We start from the raw sequence: 24636 nt of genomic DNA, 5'->3' as shown, positions 1-24636 counted from the left end.
TGTTAATTGTTTTGGAGATGCTTCCCTCGCCACTCAAGTTCTTCAGCACAAACCTCTGTTTTGCACTAGGCATGTACAAGTCTCTTAAATGCAAAGCGGGAGCAGTCTGTTTATATGCATACTCCATGGTTAAAAATAAGGGTTTCAAAAATAAGTATATGGCATTAAACACAATGTTATATCAAGTATTCTCCATCAGATTGCAACCCTTACATTCTTTGAGAAAGTACACAAAAGAGTAGATTGACATTTTTATTTGAACAAGCCCCCCCTAAAAAACAAAACACACATGCAAAGGAGAATGATAAAATATGTAAAAATTATACAACTAAAAACTACATGTATACGTGTAATGGGTTATTAAATAATTAAGAACGCAACCTAAAGTACCACAGAAACTTCAAAAAAATAATTCAATTTTACCAGGATAAAAAAAAATGACTATGAATGTGCTATATATATCTTGTTAACAGAGTTTTGAAATGGAACAAAATTTGTGCTATCTGTCCAACAGTTCTGTAAATGCACTTCAATTAATGCATTTCAGCATAACTACGTATTTAACGGGATCCATTTCCCCAATGAAAAAAGCCCACACTAACTCTTTTGTGTTTTACTCCCTGGAAACTTGTTTTATTTTTAATCACAGTGCATGAGAGATACATAAAATATTGGGGACTCAATTGGTTTGAATAGAGGAATTACATTCACCCTTTTTGCTTCGTTAAAATGTTTTTGGTTTGAGTGGAATCCAGTTACTTTTATGCTACATGCTTGGAGAAGGAATTACAAGGCTGACTTTTGGGATCCGTAGGCTGCGTTCTCGCCCAATGCCTTTGCTTAAAAGAGAAATTATGGAAAACATGCCTGCTTAAACTTTCTCTTGAACTCTGCGGAACAACAGATATAAACACTGTCCTATCTTGCCCCCCCCCAAAAAGCTTTGAACACTATTCTCAAATAAAACATCATTGAACATTTATACAAAAAATACTGGATTTTACACTATACAATTTCTAGAATATGTACAGAATAAAATAAGTTATTTTTTTTCTAGTGAGTTCTGAGGGACAATAGGTATCTTTAATATACATTTTTAAAGTCTCTGCAAGCAGTTACTTTTTGGTTAGTTATCAGTTATTTGTTATAAGCACTGATCAGAAAACTGAGCAGCATTCCAAACCAGTTAGAGATATATTATTCCTTTTTTTAAAAAAACAAACAAACCTGGATAATTCCAGTTTTAAATATTATTAAACTCCAGAACATTTACAGACTAGGAATTAAAGCTAAAAATATATATATTTTTTTCCAAAAATAATCTTGCAGTGCTTTTTTTCGGCATGCTCAAACTTTATCAAACATTCATATCCTCAAAATATGATGATTGGATAGCCATTCATTCCTACTTGCACGCATAAATTTTATCATTACAGGCAAAAATAGAATAAATTGTAAATACAATATTGATAAATCAATGGATTTTGCAGTCTTTTATATTCCGGTATAATACAGCACATTCCTCATGACACTGTCAAAATTATGAATTAAACATTATTTGACTATTTACTGTCTAAAAGCCAGAAAGTTTTTACAGGTCTTCAGCCAAAACGTCCACTGTTCAATTTAGCCTCATTTCACCTGCTTTAATTATCTCCAAGTTAAGAGGCTATTATTGCAACTCCATGTACTTTCCGTTTCTGACCAAAAAAAATGCATTTTAAAGGCATTGCTTTTAGCCCTTTTCTCTAATGCAATTTTTTAAAGAGTTCGTATTATTGATACTAGGTAAAAAAAAAAAGCATTAAAGATGATGTCAGCTGTTTTGAGAACTGTTACTAAGCTATGCAACTTATTTCTAGAAAAGTTCTTCCCTGGAGAATAGAACAGTTTCATTCGATATGAAAGGTGCTTGATAAAAGGGACTCCCTCCCCGCTTTTCAGTCTTCTTCTGAGGAACAGTGGTTCAAAATCCTGTACTGAGATTTCTCACAGCCGTGTGTTTTGCAAGAAGCTGGTACGACTGCACCACGTGCAGGGATTCCCGAATCTCTAAATTCAGTTCCATTAATTTTGAGCTGGCTTCTGACATATCCTGTTTTGAGCCAACTATTGCAAAACTGCCAGTCTGGCCGAGGGTCTGGTGACGGAAAAATATGTGCAAGAGGGTTTGAATCGGATCCTCTTCGGAATCGCCAAATATGTCATTGGGCCAAATGCACCTAGGGACACAGAAATTAAGTTATTAGTCACTGTTCTTATCAAGGTCCAAGTTGGTCATCTCTATTCCAAATTAATGAGAGGTTGACTCAGCCTTAAATCTTTCCGAGGTGGGTAAAATGAGGACCCAGATTGTTGCGGGCAATAATAAAAAATAATAAAAAATAATAAAAAATAAAAAACTCTGTAAAACTGCTTGGAGAGGGCTGGAAAGCACTGTGAAGCAGATGTCAGTCTAAGTGCTATTGCTATCTACATTTTCCTATGGAGGTATAATTCCAGGCGTAATTAACATGAGGCCTCTGCTAAAACCCACCCATTTTCCAAAACTAGATGAAGCAACTGCAGTGCATATTACTTGTGGAGTATCTGTGGCACTCTGAGTTCACTGAAAATGTTAACTTAGTTGGGTCATGAAACATCTCAAGAAAAGAACCAAGCTCAGAGAGCACCACAGTTCGACCCTGTATTCCCTTCTATTAGTATTAAATGTTATCATTACTTTATAGTGCTCTTCCATTCCATGGACCCAGTTTTACATAAGTCCTTGGTTGAGACTCACTCCCAGCTGCATCCTTTCCAGGCAAGGAATGTTAGCAAAAGGCACTTGGCAGTACCTGAACGCTTTGACTTGCGCTATAGCAGAGACAAATTCCTTATTCCGTAAGGTTTCAATGAGCGAATGAATGGCTGTCTCTGTGCTGGTCTGAGAAGCTTCTGGGATATCAGTGTCTTCAATACTGCTGTAAGAAACAGACTCGGCAGCTTCTTTCAGGCAGGCTTCCAACTGAGCAAGCTCTTCTGACATGTTTATCACCTAGGAAAAAAGAGTGCATTATTTGTAGCAGAGGCATTTTTTTTTCCTACTCTGTTGACAGAATTGTGCAGAAAGTATGTTTAAATAATCTATTGAAGCTGACATGAGAAACTCAGCTACTACAATTAAATATTGGTTCATGTTCTCATAAACACCTCAAGTGTTTACAGAGGATATATACTGGAGCTTAGGGGCTTAACTGGAATCTGATAAAGTTGGGTGAGGATCGAGTCTCAAACTGATTAATATTTAACTAATTTTAATATGAATTTGTATTTTCTAACTTTCAATAAACGATCTGTATTTTTACTGGTTATCAACCGCTTTGAGTGCACACTTGAGCACAAAAGCAGAATGGACACAATGTATATCCATCCTTATTAGCCTATTTAACCTTTTTAATTCAGAGGTGTAATTTTTAGCCTTAAGTCTTGTAGCAAAAGCAAATCTCCAGGTTTCAGTGGCATTTTTTTTACCTCTGCCTCTTTTTTCACTACATTCATTTGGCTGATAAGTTTACAATAGGCTTGAAATAAAAGGAGCAGCTGGAAATGCAGTTTATACAGCCTCCGACACAGCTCTAATTCCTGTAAATAGAAATAAAATTGTCATCGGAAAAACAATATATTAACCACAGAAGCGACAAAAGCATACAATTTGTATAGAGCAGAATTTGCAATATAAAAATAGTTATTTGCTTACTGCAGAGAAGAAAGGTTAAGATAATGGAGGAAGAAGCTAATCAGAGAAAAACAAGTGCTTCTAGTCATCGGTGGATTTTGAATTAAAAAAGTAAATATTTTCTTGCTGGCTACGTAATAAACTTTGGCTTTTAAGAAGGGCAGCAATTTCCAGCAAAGAGAAAGGGATATCGATGACATTTCAGAAATGCCATGCTCTAGCAGGGAAAAGTTGTTTGTATTATTTTGGGGGATCTGTCACTTCTAATTTTAGAACAGTGGTTCTCAACCTTTCAGTGCACATCCCATCAAGCACTCTATCAAATAATGTCCGTGCTACTGATATGATCCCTGTAATTTCCCCCCGGACCTCCTTGAGACTGGCATTCATTTATTTACAGGAAGTTCTGGATGTGCCACTTGGGACATGGCATGCAACGTTTCATTTTCTCTCTCCATCAGATCAGAAACCCTAAAATGAAAACTCTTCCAGCCCTGCCAGAGGAAGAGAGGAGACAAGCTAGCAATCCATTCAAGCACAGCCATGATTTCCTTTCGAGCCTTCTTCCTATCTGTCCCACCCCGTCATCTACAATCCTTGCCTATACCCCTCTCCAAAGCTACTTCCCAGTGGCAAAAGGCAAGAGATGTCTTCTTGCATGGGTCTTCCTTCCTTTATGGCAGCCATGGCTCCCACCCTCCCCAACAGGCTGCCTCCAATCAGGGGATCATGCACCACGGTTTCAGCCTTATGGCCAAGGCCTGTAACTATAGCATGCTTAGCCAGGTGAAGAACTCTTTCTCAAAATAGCAAGAAGCCGCTGTCTCAGATACAACCAACACACCAGGGCACTATCTCATGGGGAATGAGGGGGAGGAAAAGTTTTCATCCTGCATCTTCCAGCATTAATGGGCCTCGTATCTCACACTGTCTTCAACGGACATCTCTCCAGGTTGCAAGGTTGCGCAACGACTGAGCCCCACCGCAGCAGGTCGAAGGCTCAAATGGGACCGAACCCCATCACCACTTCGTTTCACCCGACAAATGTATTGAAGCAGATCTGATGCTGGATCACAGATCACACAGAGAACTATATAATAATTTTAAGTGAACACAAGTTAGTCCGCCAAACGCATGGTGGCTGAAGGCAGGTTGGGTCAGGACCGCATATGAACCCCTTCTTTCTCCAGACATTAGGCAAATGAATAAAAAGGACCGGGGATGCCCTGTTCAGGGCCTTGAAAATCAGGTTTTCTGGGACAGCTGGCAGGTAGGCTTGCATATGTGGCTCTGTCTTACTATGAAATGAATTGCATCAGTTGAGAACCACTGTCCTAATCACATTTCAATCTATTGTATTGCAAATAAAGAGATTTCTATATACATACACATAAACATACATACATATACATACAGGATGTAGCAAAAATCAGGTCCCGGACACAATTTATTATATAAATTAAATGTTCAAATTGGTTGCCATTTCCTTCTAAACGTTTCCTCTTACTCTTTTGAGACATGGCCTATGAACATCCCTTGTGGTTGGCCATGAAGCTTGATTTTTGATACAGTCTGTATATTCTTAACGTTTTGATTATTTTTAATAATATTTCAAAACTTCAAAGGTAATAAATTCATGGACAGAAGCATAGTATCACCTCTATTTGCATATTTAACTGCATTAGTGGGTATGACTGTTAATATGGTTTTAAAATAAATAAGCAAAACTAACACTGGAATAATTTGCTATAGCTACGATATTCTGCCATCTAAAAAGACTGCCGAAGAGTTAGAATTATAGATAAGCAAAGCAATTGTTATTTCCATAATATTCTATAATGAAACACTGTGATATCACAAATGGACACGAGACAAAAATGAAAGCCAGTTTGGTTACTGGCATAGTTAGTTATTTGATAAATCAAGAGCCATCACTTACTGCTAGAATTTCCAAATGCTAAGCAAGAAGGTGTGCGGGTCACAAAATACAAAAAGGAAAAAGATCAAGAATTAGTATAGAACTTTATTTCCCATGGGTCTCAGAATGTCCCAGATATAATTAAAGTGGGGGGGGGGACTTCCAAAGAAGGGTGTAATGCATGTATAAAAATAATAATGAGTATTTATAGATGATAGAACAGCTGGTGGTACTACTCGCTTTGTTATCATGCAAAATGACCAAAATATAATAAGTAACAAGTAGAAGGCGTTGGTTAAGTTCTGATAATGAACGGAGAGAAAAGAAAATTGGTGATAAATAGGTTTAAGCGACAACTATGAAGGCAGACATTAAACCTCATGCATTTATGGAAACTTCATGGAAAATACTCGTACAGGATATTCCTGGAAAGATGTTAACTGCAGTATCAATGTGCTGAAGTAGTGGGAGTGGGAAAACAGAAGACAACATTTCTGCAAGGAAGAAAGGATCAAATTCTTACAGGGAGAAAAAAAAAAAAAGAGAGCGTTTTCCTCCTGATTAGCCAAACCCTGCAAAGACTCAAAAGAAAAGTTCATGTGCTACTCTCAATCATGTCAAAGCCTGAGTTGTTCTGAAAGAAAGCTAGCAAGTTCGCCAGGGCCAGCAGATTGGGAGCTGACCTTGGACAGCGCTACTAGAATAGTCTCTTCCAAGCTCCTACTGGGCCCGTCTCTGCCGTTCTCTGAAGCAGCAATAGGGTGGGGCTGTTTCCTTCCTTCTTATTAAAGGTCTGTGAGCCAATCAAGCATAGCCATGGCCCAAACTTTCCTAACGGTGGTTCTGTGTTCAAGCTGAACAGAAATACTGACTCCTTTTAGATCTCGTCGCCTGAAAACAGAAGCTGGAACAGGGCTAGTCAGGACCCTAGAGAGGATGTCTAGCCCAGTTTTCAATCTTTTTGTCGGCGGCCTTCTATTTTAGCATTAGGTGGCCGTAGTTACTTTGCTATTCTTTTCCCACTTCATGTTTCTCTCTTGGAAATAACACGCACAGTGCAAGATATCCTTCTGAAACAAGATCAGAATTGCAGCTTCCCTAGTAAAACTTTTGCAAATACTGCTATTTGCAAAAAACAAAAAACTATCTGAGGGAGGAAATACTGTTATCTAGAAAAGAAATATCCCAGAATCACAGAAGGGGAATGTGCCATTTATGCCAAGTCCAACAACCTCGGACAGTGAAAGAATCAAAATGAAAGCCCGTTGGACAGATTACTGTCTTAACTTCGGCATGAACACATAAAGTGCAGGGAATCCCATTGCTTCTTTTGGGTCACCAGTTTGAATGATCAAGTGCTCTTATTGCCAGAAAGGTCCCCCCAGGTCTGCCCACACAATATTCAGCTAGGCTCCTGACTCCTTGAAACGTACAGTCTTTATCTGGAGAAGAAAAACCTACAAACTTTTGTATAACATCCTTTTCAGTGTTTGAAGAGTACTACTACACTCTCCCCTTTAGTCTTCTCAGTATGCCCAACTCTTATAATATCTTCATTTGGCTTAAGTTTTTAGTCCTCTAATTATCTTCATCCTTGTCTATCTTACAGTTTCTCAATTCAAACTAAACTCTTACAGTTACTTGAATGGGTAGCTGGGAAAGGCAACTATTTAAAATTTTTACAGATTGCTTTTTTTTTTTTTTTTTTTACAGATTGTTACATTACCAAAAAAAAAAAAAGAAAAAGAAAAGAAAAAAAGAAAAAGAAAAAGAAAGAAAAAAGAAGAAGAAAATAACTGTTACTGTTTAAAATGTAACTCTCTTCTTGTAGCCACCCCCAACTTCTTAATAAAGAAAGAAATGAGAGTAAAGTACAACAAAATCTAAACATTTTCTTAAAAAATATAATAACTCTTGTTTACTTCTTCTCCAAGTCTGGACAAGACAAATCTTCTTAGAAGTAATATCAAAAGATTTGAGTCTATTCCACCATTCAGAATCAGTTGTTTTTCCAGATGGCAAAAACAACTCTGGGCAACTGAGAACTCTCCCCCACCCCCGTTAGTACTATTAAAGCAAAAAGAATATATAACAGCTCCCATGGTAATGATTATTATAGTTGGCCATCACCTTTTATCAAACAGTTTAAACCAAACCACCAAATACCCTAGAAGTAGCATGGATTTAATTGATTTTTTTTAAATAGTATTTTTATATACTTACTAATACTCTGCTATTATTGATCCTTCCAAAAAATGCATTCATGTCATTATTGGTTCTAAGAAATCTGTGTTTTCTACTGTGGATCGCTCTTTACAAATACTTCAGATCAGATTTTCGTTGTCCAAGTAATTATTTTTTATATTACTTTACAGATAGGTCATAGGCAAACAACCCAGGACTAATTAGATTCGAGGCAGCCCAGCTTCTGTGCCAGGCAGCTATTTTATCTGTTGAGCTGATAAGCAGAATTACCAAGTTTCTTCCTTGCAATAGCAGCTTCATAAGAGAGAGAGAGAGAGAGAGGAGTGTTTGTACACTGATTCCATCTTTCCTGGTTATCTGTTCAGTGTTATTAGACCCAGACTCACAAGCTGACCTTTTTTTCCTTTAATAAGAAGAACCCATTATTTCCAGGCCAATATTTAATACCTTCTAAATTTCCCGAGAGATATTTCTGATAGCTAAAATGAAAAACGTTACTCTTTAACCTGATGGGAACATTAGGGCGTGTTCATTCTGCAGCATGTATGGTTTTATATTTACGCATGACATAAGGAGACGCAGTGACTGGAAGCAGATTCCTACCTGAGCATCTGTAGTGGCTCCATGAATCCCGTCATCTGTACCAAATGTCCTTTTGCAGTCTTTTAGCCACTGCAAAATAAAATAGAAGCAAGCTGAAAGAGTCAAAGCAAAATCACTGAGGCCTATATGAGCCCGAACGCAGAAAATACATTTTGCTCGAATCACAGAATGTTCTAATATAACGTATTAATTTAATGGACATATTCAGAAAAAAGTAATAAAATGGATGACGCATACCTTTAAAACTGTCACTTTTTATAATATACTTTGACGTGTAATTTGAAATGATAAAGAAAGCAAGATGACTGAAATAGCAATACATCATCAAAGAGATAAAATCTAGTCTCTTTTCTAAATACAGATTCATGTATAAAGTCCAGTCCACCAATCACTTACATTTTTAACCCTAATTCAATGAACAAGCTGTGATATTTTAGTTCATAACACTAAGCCATTATGGGTGTGTTCTGATATCTTGCTAAACCTAAAGCAAATCACATATACATGTAGTATTGGATGACAACCAGACAACCATGGATATACATTTAGGGACAGACAAATTACGTACTTGTAGCACCTACTCACAGCCAGTGATAGACAGTGAGGAATGTGCTTTAATGGAATAAAACAAGCTGTAATGGAATAAAACTTAATTGTGTTTTAGACCAAGTTGGAGGCAGCTCTATGCCAGCATAATAATGAACCTGAACTTGTGATTATGACTTTTTTAAACCTTTGTACACAAGAGAACAAAAATCTAATTTTTCATCGGTATATTTAATTAGGGCTTTTAGTAAATGAATTAGGACTGTGCATTTTCTTGAGAACAAATTCAATTTTCCAAACGCTAGCATGCCAATTAATGGCACAGAGCCCAACGCAACTTCCTTTTCACATTTTTTGTTTTTGTTTTATTTGGTAAATAAAACAAAATGGATCTGGGATCTTCTTCTTTGCTTCCTCTTTTACCACTTCGGGTGTCACAATAACGTAACACTGTAACCCAAGGCCAGTTACTCCTGCACCAAGTATTCCAAAAGGGTTCCATGGATCCCCCATTTATTCTTCTACACTTCTAAGAAACACACAAGGGCAGGAGGGGAGAATAGGAGTGCTAAAACATTCTCCCCTCAATCACCTGTATAGGTATAAGGACTGACAGGAAATGGAAGTCAAATAGGATTGATTCTATAAATCCTATTGTAGATTCACATTCACTGCAACTGCGGTTGCATCATCAATCTTGCTCCTAGTATCTACTTCTCATTGCCCAGAATAAAAATCTTTTTGTCTTTCACAAATATATATTAAACGTACTGCAATTTTTCCCATATAATGTAAACAGAAATTAATTATTATCTATTGAGGTATAGGCAGTCCTCAATTTACAACAGATCGTTTGGTGTTACAACAGTATTGAAGGGACTTATGACTGTTTTTCACACTGACAGCCATTGCAGCATCCCCGTGGTCACGTGATCAAAAGTCAGGCACTTGACAACCGACTCATATTTATGACGGTTGAAATGTCCCGGGCTCATGTGATCGATCCCCTTTTGCAACCTTCTGAACAGCACTGTCAATGGGGAAGCCAGATTCACTTAATAACCATGTTACTAACTTAACGACTGCAGCGATTCACTTAACAACTGTGGCAAGAAAAGTTGTAAAATGGGGCAACATTCATTCGACAACTGTCTCGCTTAGCAACCTAAAATGTTGGGCTCAATTGTGTAACAACACCAACGAAATTGTGGTTGTAAGTCGAGGACTACCTGCATTAGTTTATTAGTTGAATATAAAATGAAAATTAAATGTTAAGGGAGGGGAGAACAAGAGCCTTGGTGGCGCAGCAGACTAAAGCACTGTTAAGTAGCAGCAGCTGCCTGCAATTACTGCAAGTTCAAATCTCACCAGGCTCAAGGTTGACTCAGCCTTCCATCCTTTCGAGGTAGGTAAAATGAGGACCCGGATTGTGGGGGCAATAAGCTGACTTTGTATAAAAAATAGAACACCGCTTTGGGGGGGGGCAAAGCCCTACTAAGCAGGTATATACAAAAGTATGAAGGCTATTGCTTAAGGCATTGTAAGCCGCCCTGAGTCTCCGGAGAAGGGCGGCATATAAATCGAACCAATAAATAAATATCTAAAGGTAAGCCACATGACCCTTCAGGCAAGGGGGAAAACCAGTTTTTACTAGGTCAAATTAGAATCAAAAGTATAAGGAAGTTCCAGAAACAATTTTTTTCTGGGGTTTATTGTACTTTATTTTGCTTTTACATGGCATCCATTATTCAGAATACCAAAATACAGCAGTGTCAATGTGGTTTGATGGACAGGCACTTTAATGACCTCTGTCTGCCATTCTAATGCAACAGGAAGCCTTAACATGAGTTTTCTATGACGAAGCTGTCAAATACTGCTTATGGTTATACTTCTGTATTCAGCTTGTCTTTCCCTGCAGTATCTGTGAATGATTAGGGCAGAGCAAAGGTGTAAGCCAGTTCAGAGGATATTTCTGAGACAAAGGAAGCGTTCAGAAGGTAACAATCAAAAGTCAGTTTTCTTCCAGAAAATCAAATTCCGGTGCTGAAAATGTAGGGTTCCATATTTATTATATTTGCAAAACCCCATCATTATACTAGATTAATTCTTTGAAGTTGTTTCAAGTTCTATTCCTTTTGAAATGCTACTTTAAAAAAGATTTTTACTGTTTTAACGTTCATTTCTGACAAAGTCCTAGTGGATCCATTCTATTTCAAATGTGAATATATGCCATATGGTCTTTGACCGCCCTCAATTTACACAACACTGTAGGACAGCCCAGTATATTATTTGTTATTTAAAATTCCAATGAATATTAGCTTATTCAACAGTGTAATATTGTACAAAAAAATTAACTACCTGTTCAGCTGCCTCTCTTTTAGCATTGTAAGTATCCAAATGTTCTTGAAGCTCCAGAACACTGAATTTCAATGTTTCTAGTAAACCACAGGACATTAACTGTAATACAAAAAGAATGTTTAAAAACCTTATTAATTAGTCCCATATGAAATATGTACTTATTTACATTTTTAAACATTTGCTATAACCTGACAATATCTATTAAGATTAATGAAGTAACTCCAAAGATTAAGGAAGTTGCCGGAATTGTTTACATAATACAAATTCCATCCTTTGTTAATATCAAATCTATAGCTCTGCCAAAAATTATTATTCTACATGGCACATGAAAATACAGAAGTGTACATCTAAAAAAAGAACTGTCAGATGAGATGCATCCCTTTGCTAAGTATTGTTACTAAATAATTATCTATTAAATGATGGATTAAAATATTTGCATGCCAAATATAAAAGATTCAATTCCTATAATAATAATAATGCAAGATACTGAACTTGTAGAGAAGCAAATACATAAAATGTTGATGTAATTTTTTTCTCTTGCAGACAATCACTCTGCACAACTGAAAGTTTGCAGATGCCACATAAACAAGCTGATAGCACAGCGTGGGCTCGTTTGGCGTGCTAATGAGATGAGTAGCTTGGCAATGCAGTGCCTGAACTGGAAATATTGCTCTATCATTTATTTGCGAGTAATTTCATTTCCCAAATGCAACTTGGGATGTGTATCTGCTTTATGAAGGACAAACGTGTTGTTACTCTGAAGGTTACTGAAGAGTAGACTGATCTAATGCCAACCGTCACATGAGAAGAATCAAGACCCAGAAGTAACGAATAAGTAAAAGCCAGTTTACTACATTCCCCCTGCCCCCCATGGATTAAGGTACTTGTGCAAAAAATACCAAGCACTTTTGAATGTTTATTTTCTAGATCCATTTACTTGGCATCAAGGGGCAATGCTTTTTGTCAAGAGAGATAGGGAGAAGACAAGTCTGTTGATTCCCTTGACTTCCAAAACCATGTGTTTCCAATAGAAGAGAATATATGTAGCTTAGGGTTGAACTGTGGAGTCCTTGATACTCTCTCCAAATTTGGTTGTTAGCCTGGAGACATTTCATCATCCAGTTAGATAACATCATCAGTGCAGTGAATTGCTCTCTGTTTATATATAAAAGCTTGCCCTGCCAAAGTTCATAGGGTGTGGTTTTCTCCTTCGTAGTTTCTTGATTAGGGTATTGTTTTCAGCTTGTTTGTCTGGTATAAATCCCTCTTAAAAGCAGAAGGATTTTAATTCAAAAGAATCGAAATTAAGTATGGTGGTACTTTAGTACTCATCATTAATTGGTTCCAGGCGATGTGACAAATACTAAAAATGAGTATCAAACAAACCACGTGACCCTTTGTTTCAGCTGGAAGGACTTTTCCTATGTCAGTGACCTTCCTGGCATGGCCGACTCTGTGGCCAGCCCCTTCTTCCTATTGCAGCGTGGTGAATACCAAATACACGATGAGTACAGGGACAACATTTTTGCGTCAAAATGCATTGAGTACCAAATTTGATGAGCTTTGAAGCAGCTGGGTACCGAGGTACTACTGTAGATATTCAGATGATTGTCAAATGCAAAATCACAACTGTCTTAATCCATCAAAGGAACACGTAAATATAATAAGCAAACCGTAATAAGTTCTATTTGCAGAAATTAATTGTAGTCCTCCACTTGTGCCCATCCATTCAGCAACTGTTGAAAGTTACAGTGGTGCTGTTAAAAAAATGGATGTATGACTGGTTCTCAAAACTCTAGCTGTTCCATCATCTCCGTAGAACATGATCACCATTTGCAACCTTCTCTGCTAATTTCTCACAAGCAGTCATTGGGGAAGCTGGCAGGAAAGCTTGTAAGTCACTTTTGGTAAGTTGGTTCCATTGCTTTTTCTACCACCTGCAGAACCCCTCACCTGTGGTCTCTGCCGGCCCTCTCGAGGCCTTCGGTGGCCTACCCCCGCACTCCATTGCCTGGGACTCCTGCCTCTTCCTGCTTAATGACCTGTGCGGTCTGGGGTTATGATGGCAACCTGGACTGCCATCGCTAAGTGACGCTGTCAGGTGATGTCACACTTTACGACTGCATCGCTTAGCAACGGCAATCCGAGTTCCAATTGCTGTTGTAGCTTGAGGACTACCTATGATCGTACGTGTACCATTATCAAGGCTGTTTTTTATTTTATAATTTCCTTCCTTTTCAAAGTTTCACAGGAAACTTTGCAGCCCAAATTGCATCTTACTTGGGCAAGAGTAATATTAACAGGCTTGGGAGAGCTCTAAATTTGGTAAAAGTCTCTATTAGGAGGGAGGGGAAAGCCCTCAACCAGCCAGGAGATGGAATGGACCTATTGAGTAGAATCCATAGAAGGATATTCTGCACAATAACATTTTGTTGCAATTCTACTTGTGAGAATGTTTAAAGTTCTGGATAAAAAGATTGTGCAGCTTTTGGAGCTCTAAGCTTTTTGTGATATAATGGCTGAGAAAAACAAAACATGAAAATCTCAGAAGCAAAAACAATTTTAATATTTAATTTACATTGCAAAAAACATAAATTACTAATTTTTGAAATATGTTTAATACTAAGGGAGTTATCAACTCAAAAAAATAATTTTAAAAGATCATTAGAACAACAGGTTTGCACACTAGAGAGGAAATTTGATTTCTGATCTGGAGAAAACAAGTATTTTTAGGGGGCTTACATATCATATCTCCATTTTAAACTCTTTGCACTGCAAGTAATGATGTTTCTATATATATTTTTGATAGGAAATTTTCTTGGAAATTCCAAAATAAAAAACTTTTGTAGCTTACTAATAAGAGTCACTAAGCAGACATAGATATAAGATATTACCGTTTCAGCATCCACAAAAACAGTTGGGCATTCTGAATACGTTGTCATAACTTCCAATGAACTTTTAAATTTTGTTCCAATTCGCTGCAGATTCTCACCCAGGAAACTGACCGATTCATGCGTTATGGCTCCAAATCTCCTTTGAATCACCTAAATACAATAAAATGATGTTTGTGTGGGGGGAAAATTTACAGGGTTTACTTATTTTATTGTAGATTCTTTAATATTTATTCTTGGCTTGGCAGCAAGTGCTTACTTTTTTTTTTTTTTTTTGCTTTGAAAGAAACATTTAAAAGAAATGAAAATTAGAATTGCACAAACTCTTTTGCTCCCCTCCCACAAATATTTTATTTGGGCAGGAGGCTGCCCTATTCTATCATGACTGATGCTTTATACCTGAGACTAAATTCTCCTCTTCCATGTAATTCTATCACATGATAGAGCAAGCAATGTCGGCTGACAGCCCCCAGGGGGAGAGCCTTCTCTGTGGGGGCACCCGCCCTCTGGAATGAGCTCCCTCCCAGAATACGACTGATCCCGGATCTCCATACTTTCCGTAAGGCCCTGAAGACTTTTTTATTCCACAAAGCCGGCCTAGCCTAAAAGGTCTTATGGGTTAGTTTTTTTTAAATTGTATAGAAGTGGGGTTTTAAATTGGGAGGCCGATCGATTTAATTTATTTTAGTTATTTTTAACTTTTATATTATATGTATCTTAATTCCGGCTGTCCACCGCCCTGAGTCCTTCGGGAGAAGGACGGTATATAAATTTAATTAATAAATAAATAATAAATAAATGAAAGTGAGAAGGGCAGGGTTGATTGAACAATGGAATGCAAAATTACACTGAGACCCTTTCTAAGAAATCTTCTACAAAATCTTGCAATGAGAAAAATCGACAAGTCAGTGTGAGCATCATTCGAGTCTTTTTGATTTTAGAAATGGATGCTGTTCTAATGAACAGAAGAGTGGAGGAGAAAGGTTTCCTATGCAATCTCCACAATATAGAAACAGATGATGTGAAAATCCTCATCCTGAAATTGATCCTTGAGTGATGATTGATAGAGAGATAGATAGATAGATAGATAGAGATAGATAGAGAGATAGATAGATAGATAGATAGATAGATAGATAGATAGATAGATAGAGATAGATAGATAGATAGATAGATAGATAGATAGATAGATAGATAGATAGATGGATGGATGGATAGAGAGAGATTTTAAACAGGACTTTTTTGGAGCGCTACAATTTTAACCATGATCATGGGCCATGTTAGATAGTTAAGAACTAACAATGTGGATGAAGAAGCATACCTGAAACAACCTAGAGAACACATGAAATGTATAGACAGCAGACGATCCATCTGTATCTGTCAGCAGCTGATTAACATGGCAGCGCCAAGCCTCTTCTTCATCATCATAGGCCTGTGGTTGAAAAGCTGCCAATATGGCAGAGAGAAAAGGGGAGGGAGGTGGGGAGGTCTGTATTTCCGGAAAGCCATCTTGTTCTTCATCTTGGCTGTAAATAAAACAAAGAGAATCATGGCAAATAAATGTTATTTCAGAACTTTGGTTTGATTACTTCTCTCTTCACCATATAAAGATGATACAGGTAGTCCCTGATTTACAACAGTTCATTTAGCGACCGTTCAAAATTACAGTGGCACTGCAAAAAGTGACTTAGGACCGTTTTTCACACTTACGCCCATTGTAGCGCTCCCATGTTCACGTGATTTTACATTGGGATGCTTGTCAACTGGTTCACCTTTATGACGGTCGCAGCGACTCCTTTTGCGACCTTCTGACAAGCAAAGTCAATGGGGAATCCAGATTCAACAACCGTGTCACTAATTTAACAGCTGAAGTGATTCACTTAACAATGGTGGCAAGAAAACTGAACAAACTGAAGTGAACTGAAATGTAAACTGAAGTGATTCACTTAACAAACTTCTCACCTAACAACACAAATTGTGGTCGTAAATCGAGGACTACTTGTATTATCTTTCTAAGTCAGTAGTAATTTCACAGTAGGGCTGTGAAAATACTTACAGACCCCTCACATCCTGGACATAAACTATTTCAACTCCTACCCTCAAAACAACGCTATAGAGTACTGCACAGTAGAACAACTAGACACAAGAACAGGTTTTTTTCCCCGAACGCCATCAGTCTGCTAGACAAATAATTCCCTCAACACTTTTAAACTATTTACTAAGTCTGCATTACTATTAATCTTCTCATCGTTCCCACCACCCATCTCCTCCCACTTATGACTGTATGACTGTAACCTTGTTGCTTGAGTCCTTACGATTTATATTGATATTGTTTCCTGATTGCTTATTTGTACCCTATGACTATCATTAAGTGTTGTACCTTATGATTCTTGATGAATGTATCTTTTCTTTTATGTACACCGAGAGCCTATGCACCAAGACAAATTCCTTGTGTGTCCAATCACACTTGGCCAATAAAGAATTCTATTCTATTCTATTCTATTCTATTCTATTCTGTTCTGTTCTGTTCTGTTCTGTTCTGTTCTGTTCTGTTCTATTCTATTCTATTCTATTCTATTCTGTAATACATATACTTTATTGAGAGAACATGGCTGCATTAACACGTCACATTTCAGCACAATTTGGGGATTATTGAGGTAGATGGATGCATCCATTATGACTTATTCAACAAGCCAGGACTAAAACTCTTGAGATTAGTTTAATATGTGATCCCTTCTCTGGTATTATGGTTTGTAAACTGGAGGTAATTACACCCCAATGGATAATTTGGACATATCCTGAGAGTAATGGAGCAATTTGGGATTGCTTGCCTATGAATTGAAGATCTGGTTTGGGACTGCAACTGCTGAAAAACTTACCTGGTTTTTTGGACGTGGATGCGCACTGACAGTATTCAAAACTGGGAAAAGGGGGAATTGTGTCAAACAATTTCATTATTCCTGCACTAGCATGTCGGTGGCTTCAAATGCTAAATGCTAAAAAGGCTAAAAGCAACATTCTGCTAGACAGAACATTTCACCTGGATAAACCAGAGAAGTCAGCTTCTTCTTCTTCACATCTTTCATCCAGCTCCTTCAATGCAAGAGTAACATCCTCTTCAAAGATGGATTCAGTATAACTCTCAGTAGTCGGATGCTCTTGAATTTCAGGAGCTTCTTCCAGTTCTAAGGGTTCTTGGCAGACTAAAGACTCAAACTGTTCTTGCAGTGCAATTGATCCAGTATCTTCACTAGCGGTACTTTGTTCATCTTTCACTGATGAACTGCCATCCTGGAGAAGAAGAAATGTGTGTAAGTATTTGAAAAGATTTGTGCATATGTTGTGCTAAATTAAGAAATTCAAGAAAGTATAAACAATGTTATTTTGTTCTGAAAACGGTGTCATTTAATGTTTTACAGTTTCAGGTTAAAAAGTCCTTCCTGTTCAATATTTTAATTTTTTTAAAATAATAATGTTATTAAACATTACAAATATGGAGAAAAAACTAATACGAATTAAAAAATAAAAATTAGAAACCAAATTTATGTATCAAATTTAGAAATGACCAGAGATGACTTATCTATTTTAACCTTGATCAAATAAACCATCATTATATTCCTTCTTTTAACTTTTAACAATCTTGATATTTAATCCCATCAAACAATGTCCTAGAACTTGATTTTTTAAAAAAAAAAAAAAATTCCTTCTCACAAAGTTCTTCAAAACTTTTGAAGTCTCTTTTGATCTCCAGTATAGGAAAATTATCCAGGCTACTCTTTTGGTATTTGTATACCTTTTTAATTAACACATCGGCTGGTTCCATTTGTATATCCAGTATAGCATTTTTGCATATTATTCTAGTAGCCTGTCATTTAAAAATCTACTTTGAGATCAAAATTTTAGTTTTGAAAAAAAAATTTCCTTTGTCAAAATTATTCAGTTCAAACACTGAATTCATACATCTATTCATAATTAATCTCAACTGAATTCAATGAGATGAATTTTTGATGAAAGAATAAAAAAAGCTAGAGTTCAAGATAACTAACTGTATGTGTAATTACTGCCTAATCAAATTGGAGTGCTGTGGGGTAGAAACCCTAACAACTCTAAACCAAAATAGAATACAACTTGCCAGTGATTCAACAATGGTATGGAAGGAGATAAGAGCAGCACTTGCTAGATTTTGATTTTGAGATGGGGTGGGGAGGCACATTGAAACATGTCTCCCCTCCTAACTAGCCTTCTGGAAAATGCTGAAGATTCCCTGTTTGACCAGATATTGGAGTCAGAAGTTAGTAAGACCCAAGTGATGTATTGCTATTTTGAGGTATTTTAAATTCTTGGCTACCATTTCTTTTTCTTTCTTTTTATGTTGTTGTTTTTTATAGTTACTGTATTTATATTATTTTAAGTTTAAATTCTATGTGCTTTGGAGAGAGGAGTGGCCATAAAAATAAAATAAAATAAAATAATAAAATAAAATAAAATAAAATAAAATAAAATAATAAAATAAAATAAATCCTCCTATTGCTGTCAGTGGAAGTGAATTTTATTAATAGTAGATACTGGAAGTCTAAATTTTCCTTTAATAAGTCTTCTGCAGGCTTCCAAAGCTTGAGTTTCACAATCTTGTATAAAGCACCTGCAGAGGACTACAGAGAAGAAAATTCAATATTTGATTTCTCCTGCCAAACAGAGCCAGTGGCATGCTCCAGGAAATTAAAGACTGCTGACTCTCTCCCTCCCTCCTCCCCCCTTTCATATCTCTACACACACACACACACACACACACACACACACCATCATCTCATTGTTATTCAGTAAATGGAGGAAAACGAAGTGTTTTAAGCATTAACTTTTGTGTTGAAAACTGTCTGAGGTTTAATGTTGTTTCTTTAAGTGGTTTCTGAATAGTAATTCGTTGAATGCAAAGGCAACGTAATAATCCTAAAGGATTTTGCATTTTTTGGCATCAAACAAGATTTCCTTTCCCTGCTAGCTCTTAAATCATCATAGGTAATAGTAAGGGACGACAGCAATTGAAGTCTAGTATCTGGAGGTCTGCAGATCCTCCACTTTGGTTCAATGAAATATGTTTAGTCATTACATAAAGATCAGAAAAAAGAACCTGTAGTTATGAGTTATGTGCACGTACTTAAAATGTAACAAACACAGGCCAAATTATATGGAATGCATTTATATACGTTTAGAATGATTTATATATCACATGTTGACTCAGCCTTCCATCCTTTTGAGGTAGGTAAAATGAGGACCCGGATTGTGAGGGCAATAAGCTGACTTTGTATAAAAAAAAAGAACACCGCTTAGGGGGCCCCAAAAGGTGGGAGTCAGCCAGTTCGCACCACTTCGGCAGAACCGGTTGTTAACTTTCTGAGCAGTTAGTGAACTGGTTGTTGGAAAAAATCATTAAAGCAGAGAACCAGTTGTTAAATTATTTGAATCCCACCATTGCCCGAAAGCCCTACTAAGCAGGTATATACAAAAGTATGAAGGCTTTTGCTTAACGCATTGTAAGCTGCCCTGAATCTCCAGAGAAGGGTGGCATATAAATCGAACCATTAAATAAATAAATAAATAAATAAATAAATAAATAAATAAATAAATAAATAAATAAATAAATAAATAAATGTTGTAGCAGACATAAGTCAGGAAGGGCTCGCATGTTACTTTGGAATTTTTCAAAATTCCCATTTTTAAACTGCAAAATTCTATCCTAAATCTTAACAAGGTGAGAGTTCTCGACTAGGAATTCAGACTGCAGTCCCATGACCATAATTCTATTTCAGGAAGGGCTGATAATAGCCATATTTCAAAAAGAATGACCTACATACGCTTAGTCCATCTCAAAACGAGACAATTGTTAAGCCATGGTACCTATTTTAGACTTCAAAGGTACTAGAGGAAAGGCCTATGAATGCTGAAGAACTGAAAGACTTAATTACAAACACACACACACACACACAAACAAACTTAAAAAAAATGTAAAATGGGGATCACTGCTCTGAGTGTCTGATGGAAATGGTAAATACATACGTGACATACTCACTGATTTTTTTTTTTTAATCAGCTGGGAATCTTGCTCATTCCAAGTATGTATTTCCATTTTTTTAAAATCATGTCACTAGCACACAGAGGGCTTGGTCAAGAGCACTGAATTGACCAGCTGCTAACAAAGCTGGCCTGAGGTTCAAATCCCAATCAAAGCACCAATCACAAAGAGGCAAAGCAAGCATTTGAGGCAGAGGGAAGGTCATAGAAAAGGAAGCATCACAGGAAGAAAATGGATGCAGAAAACCATCCTGCTTATCAAATTGTTCTTCTGCACCCCACCGGTTCATTAAAAGAACTTCAAAACTTTCTTAACCTGTGCCGGGAACATCTTTAGTCTACCAGCCAAAAAAAAAAAATCCATCTCCAGTAAACAAATTTTCAGCCACAACAACAGGTTAAAAATACTGAAGTTATAATTACGTAATCAGCATGATAAAAATTCTTATAGACAGAACGCAAAGCTTTCATACAGTGCTAGAAAGAGGACAGATCAGCCATGCTCGAGCCCATATTTCTCCCCACCTCAGGCAGCGTGTTGTTAGCATTATCTAGAGAGGCAACCTCCAAACTTGGAGTCTCAGCTCTGATTTGAAGCACCTCTTCCATTCCAACACTGCTAGTGGAATCTTGAGATTGCAGCAACAAGTTGATGTGATCTGGTATGGTATCATCGGCAGCTGAATCACTGTTTAGCTAGAGACAAAAAGGCATCCATTCATGTTTTATAAAATAAAGTCAACATGTGTTCATACATAAATGTAAAGCAAAATGCAGACACGAGGCTACCCTTTCTAGTCATTAGACTGTATCCTGAGTCTATCTATTCTGCTTAAGAATATTAAGAACAGGACTTCTCATAAAGGCAAAGATAATATAATAAATAATATTGATGAAGAATACGCATTGGCTAACTCATCAGTAGTACTGTTTTAGTACAACTAGTTTTACTCAACATATATGAACAGATGCCTTTGCTGTCCCAAATACTGAATTAACTATGTTATTTCATTAACTATTCTTCTTTCACTGCAGAATCTGAGATTCCAAAAATGCAAAAACACTTTTGTATTATCAGTACATTATTTACACCCAGAATCATTTCTAAATACTTTAAATGTATTTTAATTGCCCATTAGAGACAGCCAACTAGACAGCCAATTTTAATTAGCAATTTTATGATGTTTGTGTGTCTATATTTTTCTTGACTGTACACCGCCTTGAGTCCTACGGGAGAAAGGCGGTATAGAAATTAAATAAATAAATAAATAAATAAATAAATAAATAAATAAATAAATAAATAAATAAATAAACTAATTCTCTTTTTTAAAAAAAATTAGTTTAGCTAATCCTGACCCTAATCAAACTTGTGATTTAAAATAAACTAGAAATTTAATTACTAATCAAATTAAATATTATTGTATTCCACTTAAACCTCTAAACTCTATTTGTTAGAGTTTGGGTAGATGTAAATTTTCTATGGTGTGACTGTCCAGTTACAAAAATGACATAAGGTTACTTTGAAACACCAATGTCTTTCAAAGACATATTGGCACGATATGCTCCTGATTTATGCTCTATTGGTAAAACCGATTCCAAATCCCATTCTGCTATGTCTTATTTCATTAGAAGCAAGTACTTAGGACAAGCGACATTCACAGTTTAAGCCAACATTTTGTTGGGTAATCCCTATTCCAAATCCAGAAACAGAGGATCTAGTATTGTGTCCCAAAGTCATAAACTGCCCACCCTTCCTGCAAATGAGAACCCAAGAGGCAGCCTTGAAGGTTAAATCCAAAGGCTGCTATTCTCAAGCAAACACCATCTGTGTTTTACCATTTGGGAGTGCGATAGTATCTGACTTGCACTCAGGCCTTCTTCTTCTGAGGACTCATCAGTATCTTCTTGGTTGGTCAGGTTCAAGCTGGGAGTGCTACCTGAATACTGATACTCTTGGAGAGAAGGCGTGTCCCCTTTCTCAATACTGTCCAGTGAACGTCTACGGACGCCCCAGTTGAAGTTGTCCATGCTCTCTCCCTGTAATGAGAAGGAAGCTTATTCCAACGTGTTTAAGCCCACCCTGAGTGCTGAAATGAACACAGCAAAACAAAGCCACACAAATACTGAATTCACTGAGAGCAGAGTTTAAATCAGCCCTTCAAGTTCATTGCATATTTAAATTTTATTGACATGGCTCTCCTTTCAAAGCGTTTAAATACACGGCAACATAATTTTTTCTTTCACAGATTCATCTTCAGAACTAAACGGGCTTAAAAATTGTCTACAACCATATATCCTTTGCAGTTACCAAGATCATCTGACTTTCAAGCACAGACAAGACAAATACACTACAGATGACAACAGATGAAACAAGCCACTGCACCAGGCTGCAACTTACCTGCAGCTCCTGGTTCGCAAAAAGAAAAACACACATAATTAGAACGAGGACAAACACTTAAAGATACTTTTTAATGGAGGCTATTTTATATTGCATGAGCTTGCCGGCAGTAGAAGACTGATTCAAGCTCTGGAAATACTTTTTTTTTGGTCAAGCCCCCTTATTATTTAATTGGCTTTAGAAAAATTGGTGCAAAAACATTATGAGACAAACACTTAAAACAGATGGTTATGGCACATTTTTCAGTGTTAACATATATTAAAACTAATTTTGAGAACGGCTTGAAAGTAACTGCAGTGAAAATTCAAAATGGATTTTATCTACATTTGTTTGATTAAATATACAATATGTAAATTTTATTCAGTGCAAAGAAAGCATAAACATTTGAGCTAATTTCAGTCTTGATAAGCATGTTTGGCTGTTACAGTTTTCATTCCTCTTTGGGTAACCTTCCCAGGTGCTTAAAATTTTAATTTGCTATTGATTCATTACAGGTATTGTCCCACTCTTTTCTGAGCCAATGAAGCATAAGGGAAATGCTTCAGAGAAGTGGTAAGCAATTGGAAGTGTTGTGATGGTTCTGAGATCAAAATGTTGAATGGATTACAGTTCTGTAATCTACAGAGATTACAGTTCTGTAATCTACAGGGATTACAGTTCTGTAATCTACAGGGATTACAGTTCTGTAATCTACAGTCATTTGGATTACTGGAGATAAGAGAGAGCCTATTTCTTGGTAGAAAGAAGAACTTGAGAACTGCTAAAATTCCTCATCTACAGGAGTTTTGTTTTCAGAGGTATAAGAGAGTTATGTGAATACCCCCTCCACCTCCATAGGGATGGTGTTATTTGTAGGACTGTTCAGCATTCCCCAATATCCACCCTTGGATATTTCCATGCACTGCAACGGTATATTATAAATGACAGTTATTACATTTTACTATTTAAAAACAGAGAAAAATGCAGATAAAGATGATAAATGCACCATGAACCCAGACACAATATGAATGGCTGAAAATCAAATCAATTTCAACACACTCCTTATGTCAATATACACTGTGCAGTATTCATTGAGGTTTTGAGGATACTTGTAAAAAGCTATACTTCAAGTTTTGTATAGTTTCATTTGGCTTTCTACAGTTGTATTCTCCATTATATACTGATACACTCTTTAATTCACCATTAAGCAGGAAATTTGCAAAACGTCAGGTACTGTTCATATTTCTACGTATCAGATTAGATCAAAGTAAAAAGCAAAGGGAGCAGCTAGTATGAATGAAAGAGCTCATGATATGCTAAACAGTACAATATAAAATTATAGATCCAATGCTTTTTTTTTCCCAAGCAGGAAGTTCAAGAAATGGCATGCATGGATTTTTTTAGTGCTTTGATTAATTACAGTACAAGTTTACAGCAAAAGAAAAGGACAGGATCTCAAAGAAGTTACTTTTTCTTGAAGAATAGGCTTGAATGAAGCTACCGTTACACAGTCTTACCTCTGCATCTTCCAACTCAACATCTAAAAAGTCAAAATCCTTAAAAACTCCAAACTGTTGTTCACTTGTGTTATCTTCTACAACCACTTCTTCTTCTTGAATTACTTCCTCTGTTGCTGAAATAAGACTCGTTTGCTGGTCCCCAACTTCTAAGTCTTCATTAGAAGAAAAGATAACCTAAAGTGTCATTAGTAACAGAGGTAATAAGCATAAGTAAAATTGGAGTACCAATATGGATGTTTACAGATGTTGAATCTTAGAGGACGGGAACTGATGGAATTATATTTAAATGCCATTAATCACTAACAAGACATTCTGTTATGATGTAAAAGCTTTCTAGTTCTTAAACTATGACAGCGATATAATAATTCAACGTTAGTATAAAATTTTCTTTAATTGATGGACACGTGCTTCTTTCAGGAATTTAAAATTACTCA

At 36.6% G+C, this 24636-nt stretch overlaps 1 protein-coding gene across 3 annotated transcripts in view; it reads right to left on the bottom strand.

Moving 5' to 3' along the window:
• Positions 1 to 238: 238 nt before the first annotated feature.
• FRYL (FRY like transcription coactivator) overlaps positions 239 to 24636 on the bottom strand; it is a 132098-nt gene continuing 107700 nt past the window's right edge. For 2 of the 3 annotated variants that reach the window (XM_070948879.1, XM_070948877.1), the window contains 12 exons: positions 24200 to 24376; positions 22142 to 22342; positions 20831 to 21001; positions 17277 to 17527; positions 15558 to 15762; positions 14243 to 14392; positions 11349 to 11447; positions 8445 to 8513; positions 5658 to 5675; positions 3514 to 3624; positions 2838 to 3037; positions 239 to 2222 (listed from right to left, as the gene is read on the bottom strand). In XM_070948879.1, coding sequence (XP_070804980.1) covers positions 1967 to 2222; positions 2838 to 3037; positions 3514 to 3624; positions 5658 to 5675; positions 8445 to 8513; positions 11349 to 11447; positions 14243 to 14392; positions 15558 to 15762; positions 17277 to 17527; positions 20831 to 21001; positions 22142 to 22342; positions 24200 to 24376 — 1908 coding nt within the window. In that variant the 3' untranslated portion in view covers positions 239 to 1966. The remainder of the gene's footprint in view (positions 2223 to 2837; positions 3038 to 3513; positions 3625 to 5657; positions 5676 to 8444; positions 8514 to 11348; positions 11448 to 14242; positions 14393 to 15557; positions 15763 to 17276; positions 17528 to 20830; positions 21002 to 22141; positions 22343 to 24199; positions 24377 to 24636) is intronic. The other variant, XM_070948878.1, reaches the window with a different exon arrangement.

The sequence above is a fragment of the Pituophis catenifer genome, unplaced genomic scaffold, assembly GCF_029215685.1.
Source record: "Pituophis catenifer annectens isolate HBS135680 unplaced genomic scaffold, rPitCat1.0.hap2 SCAF_8, whole genome shotgun sequence".
NCBI classification, from domain to species: Eukaryota; Metazoa; Chordata; class Lepidosauria; order Squamata; family Colubridae; genus Pituophis; species Pituophis catenifer.
The sequence above is the reverse complement of the archived record's forward strand: the minus strand, read 5'-3'. Positions and strand labels throughout refer to the sequence as shown.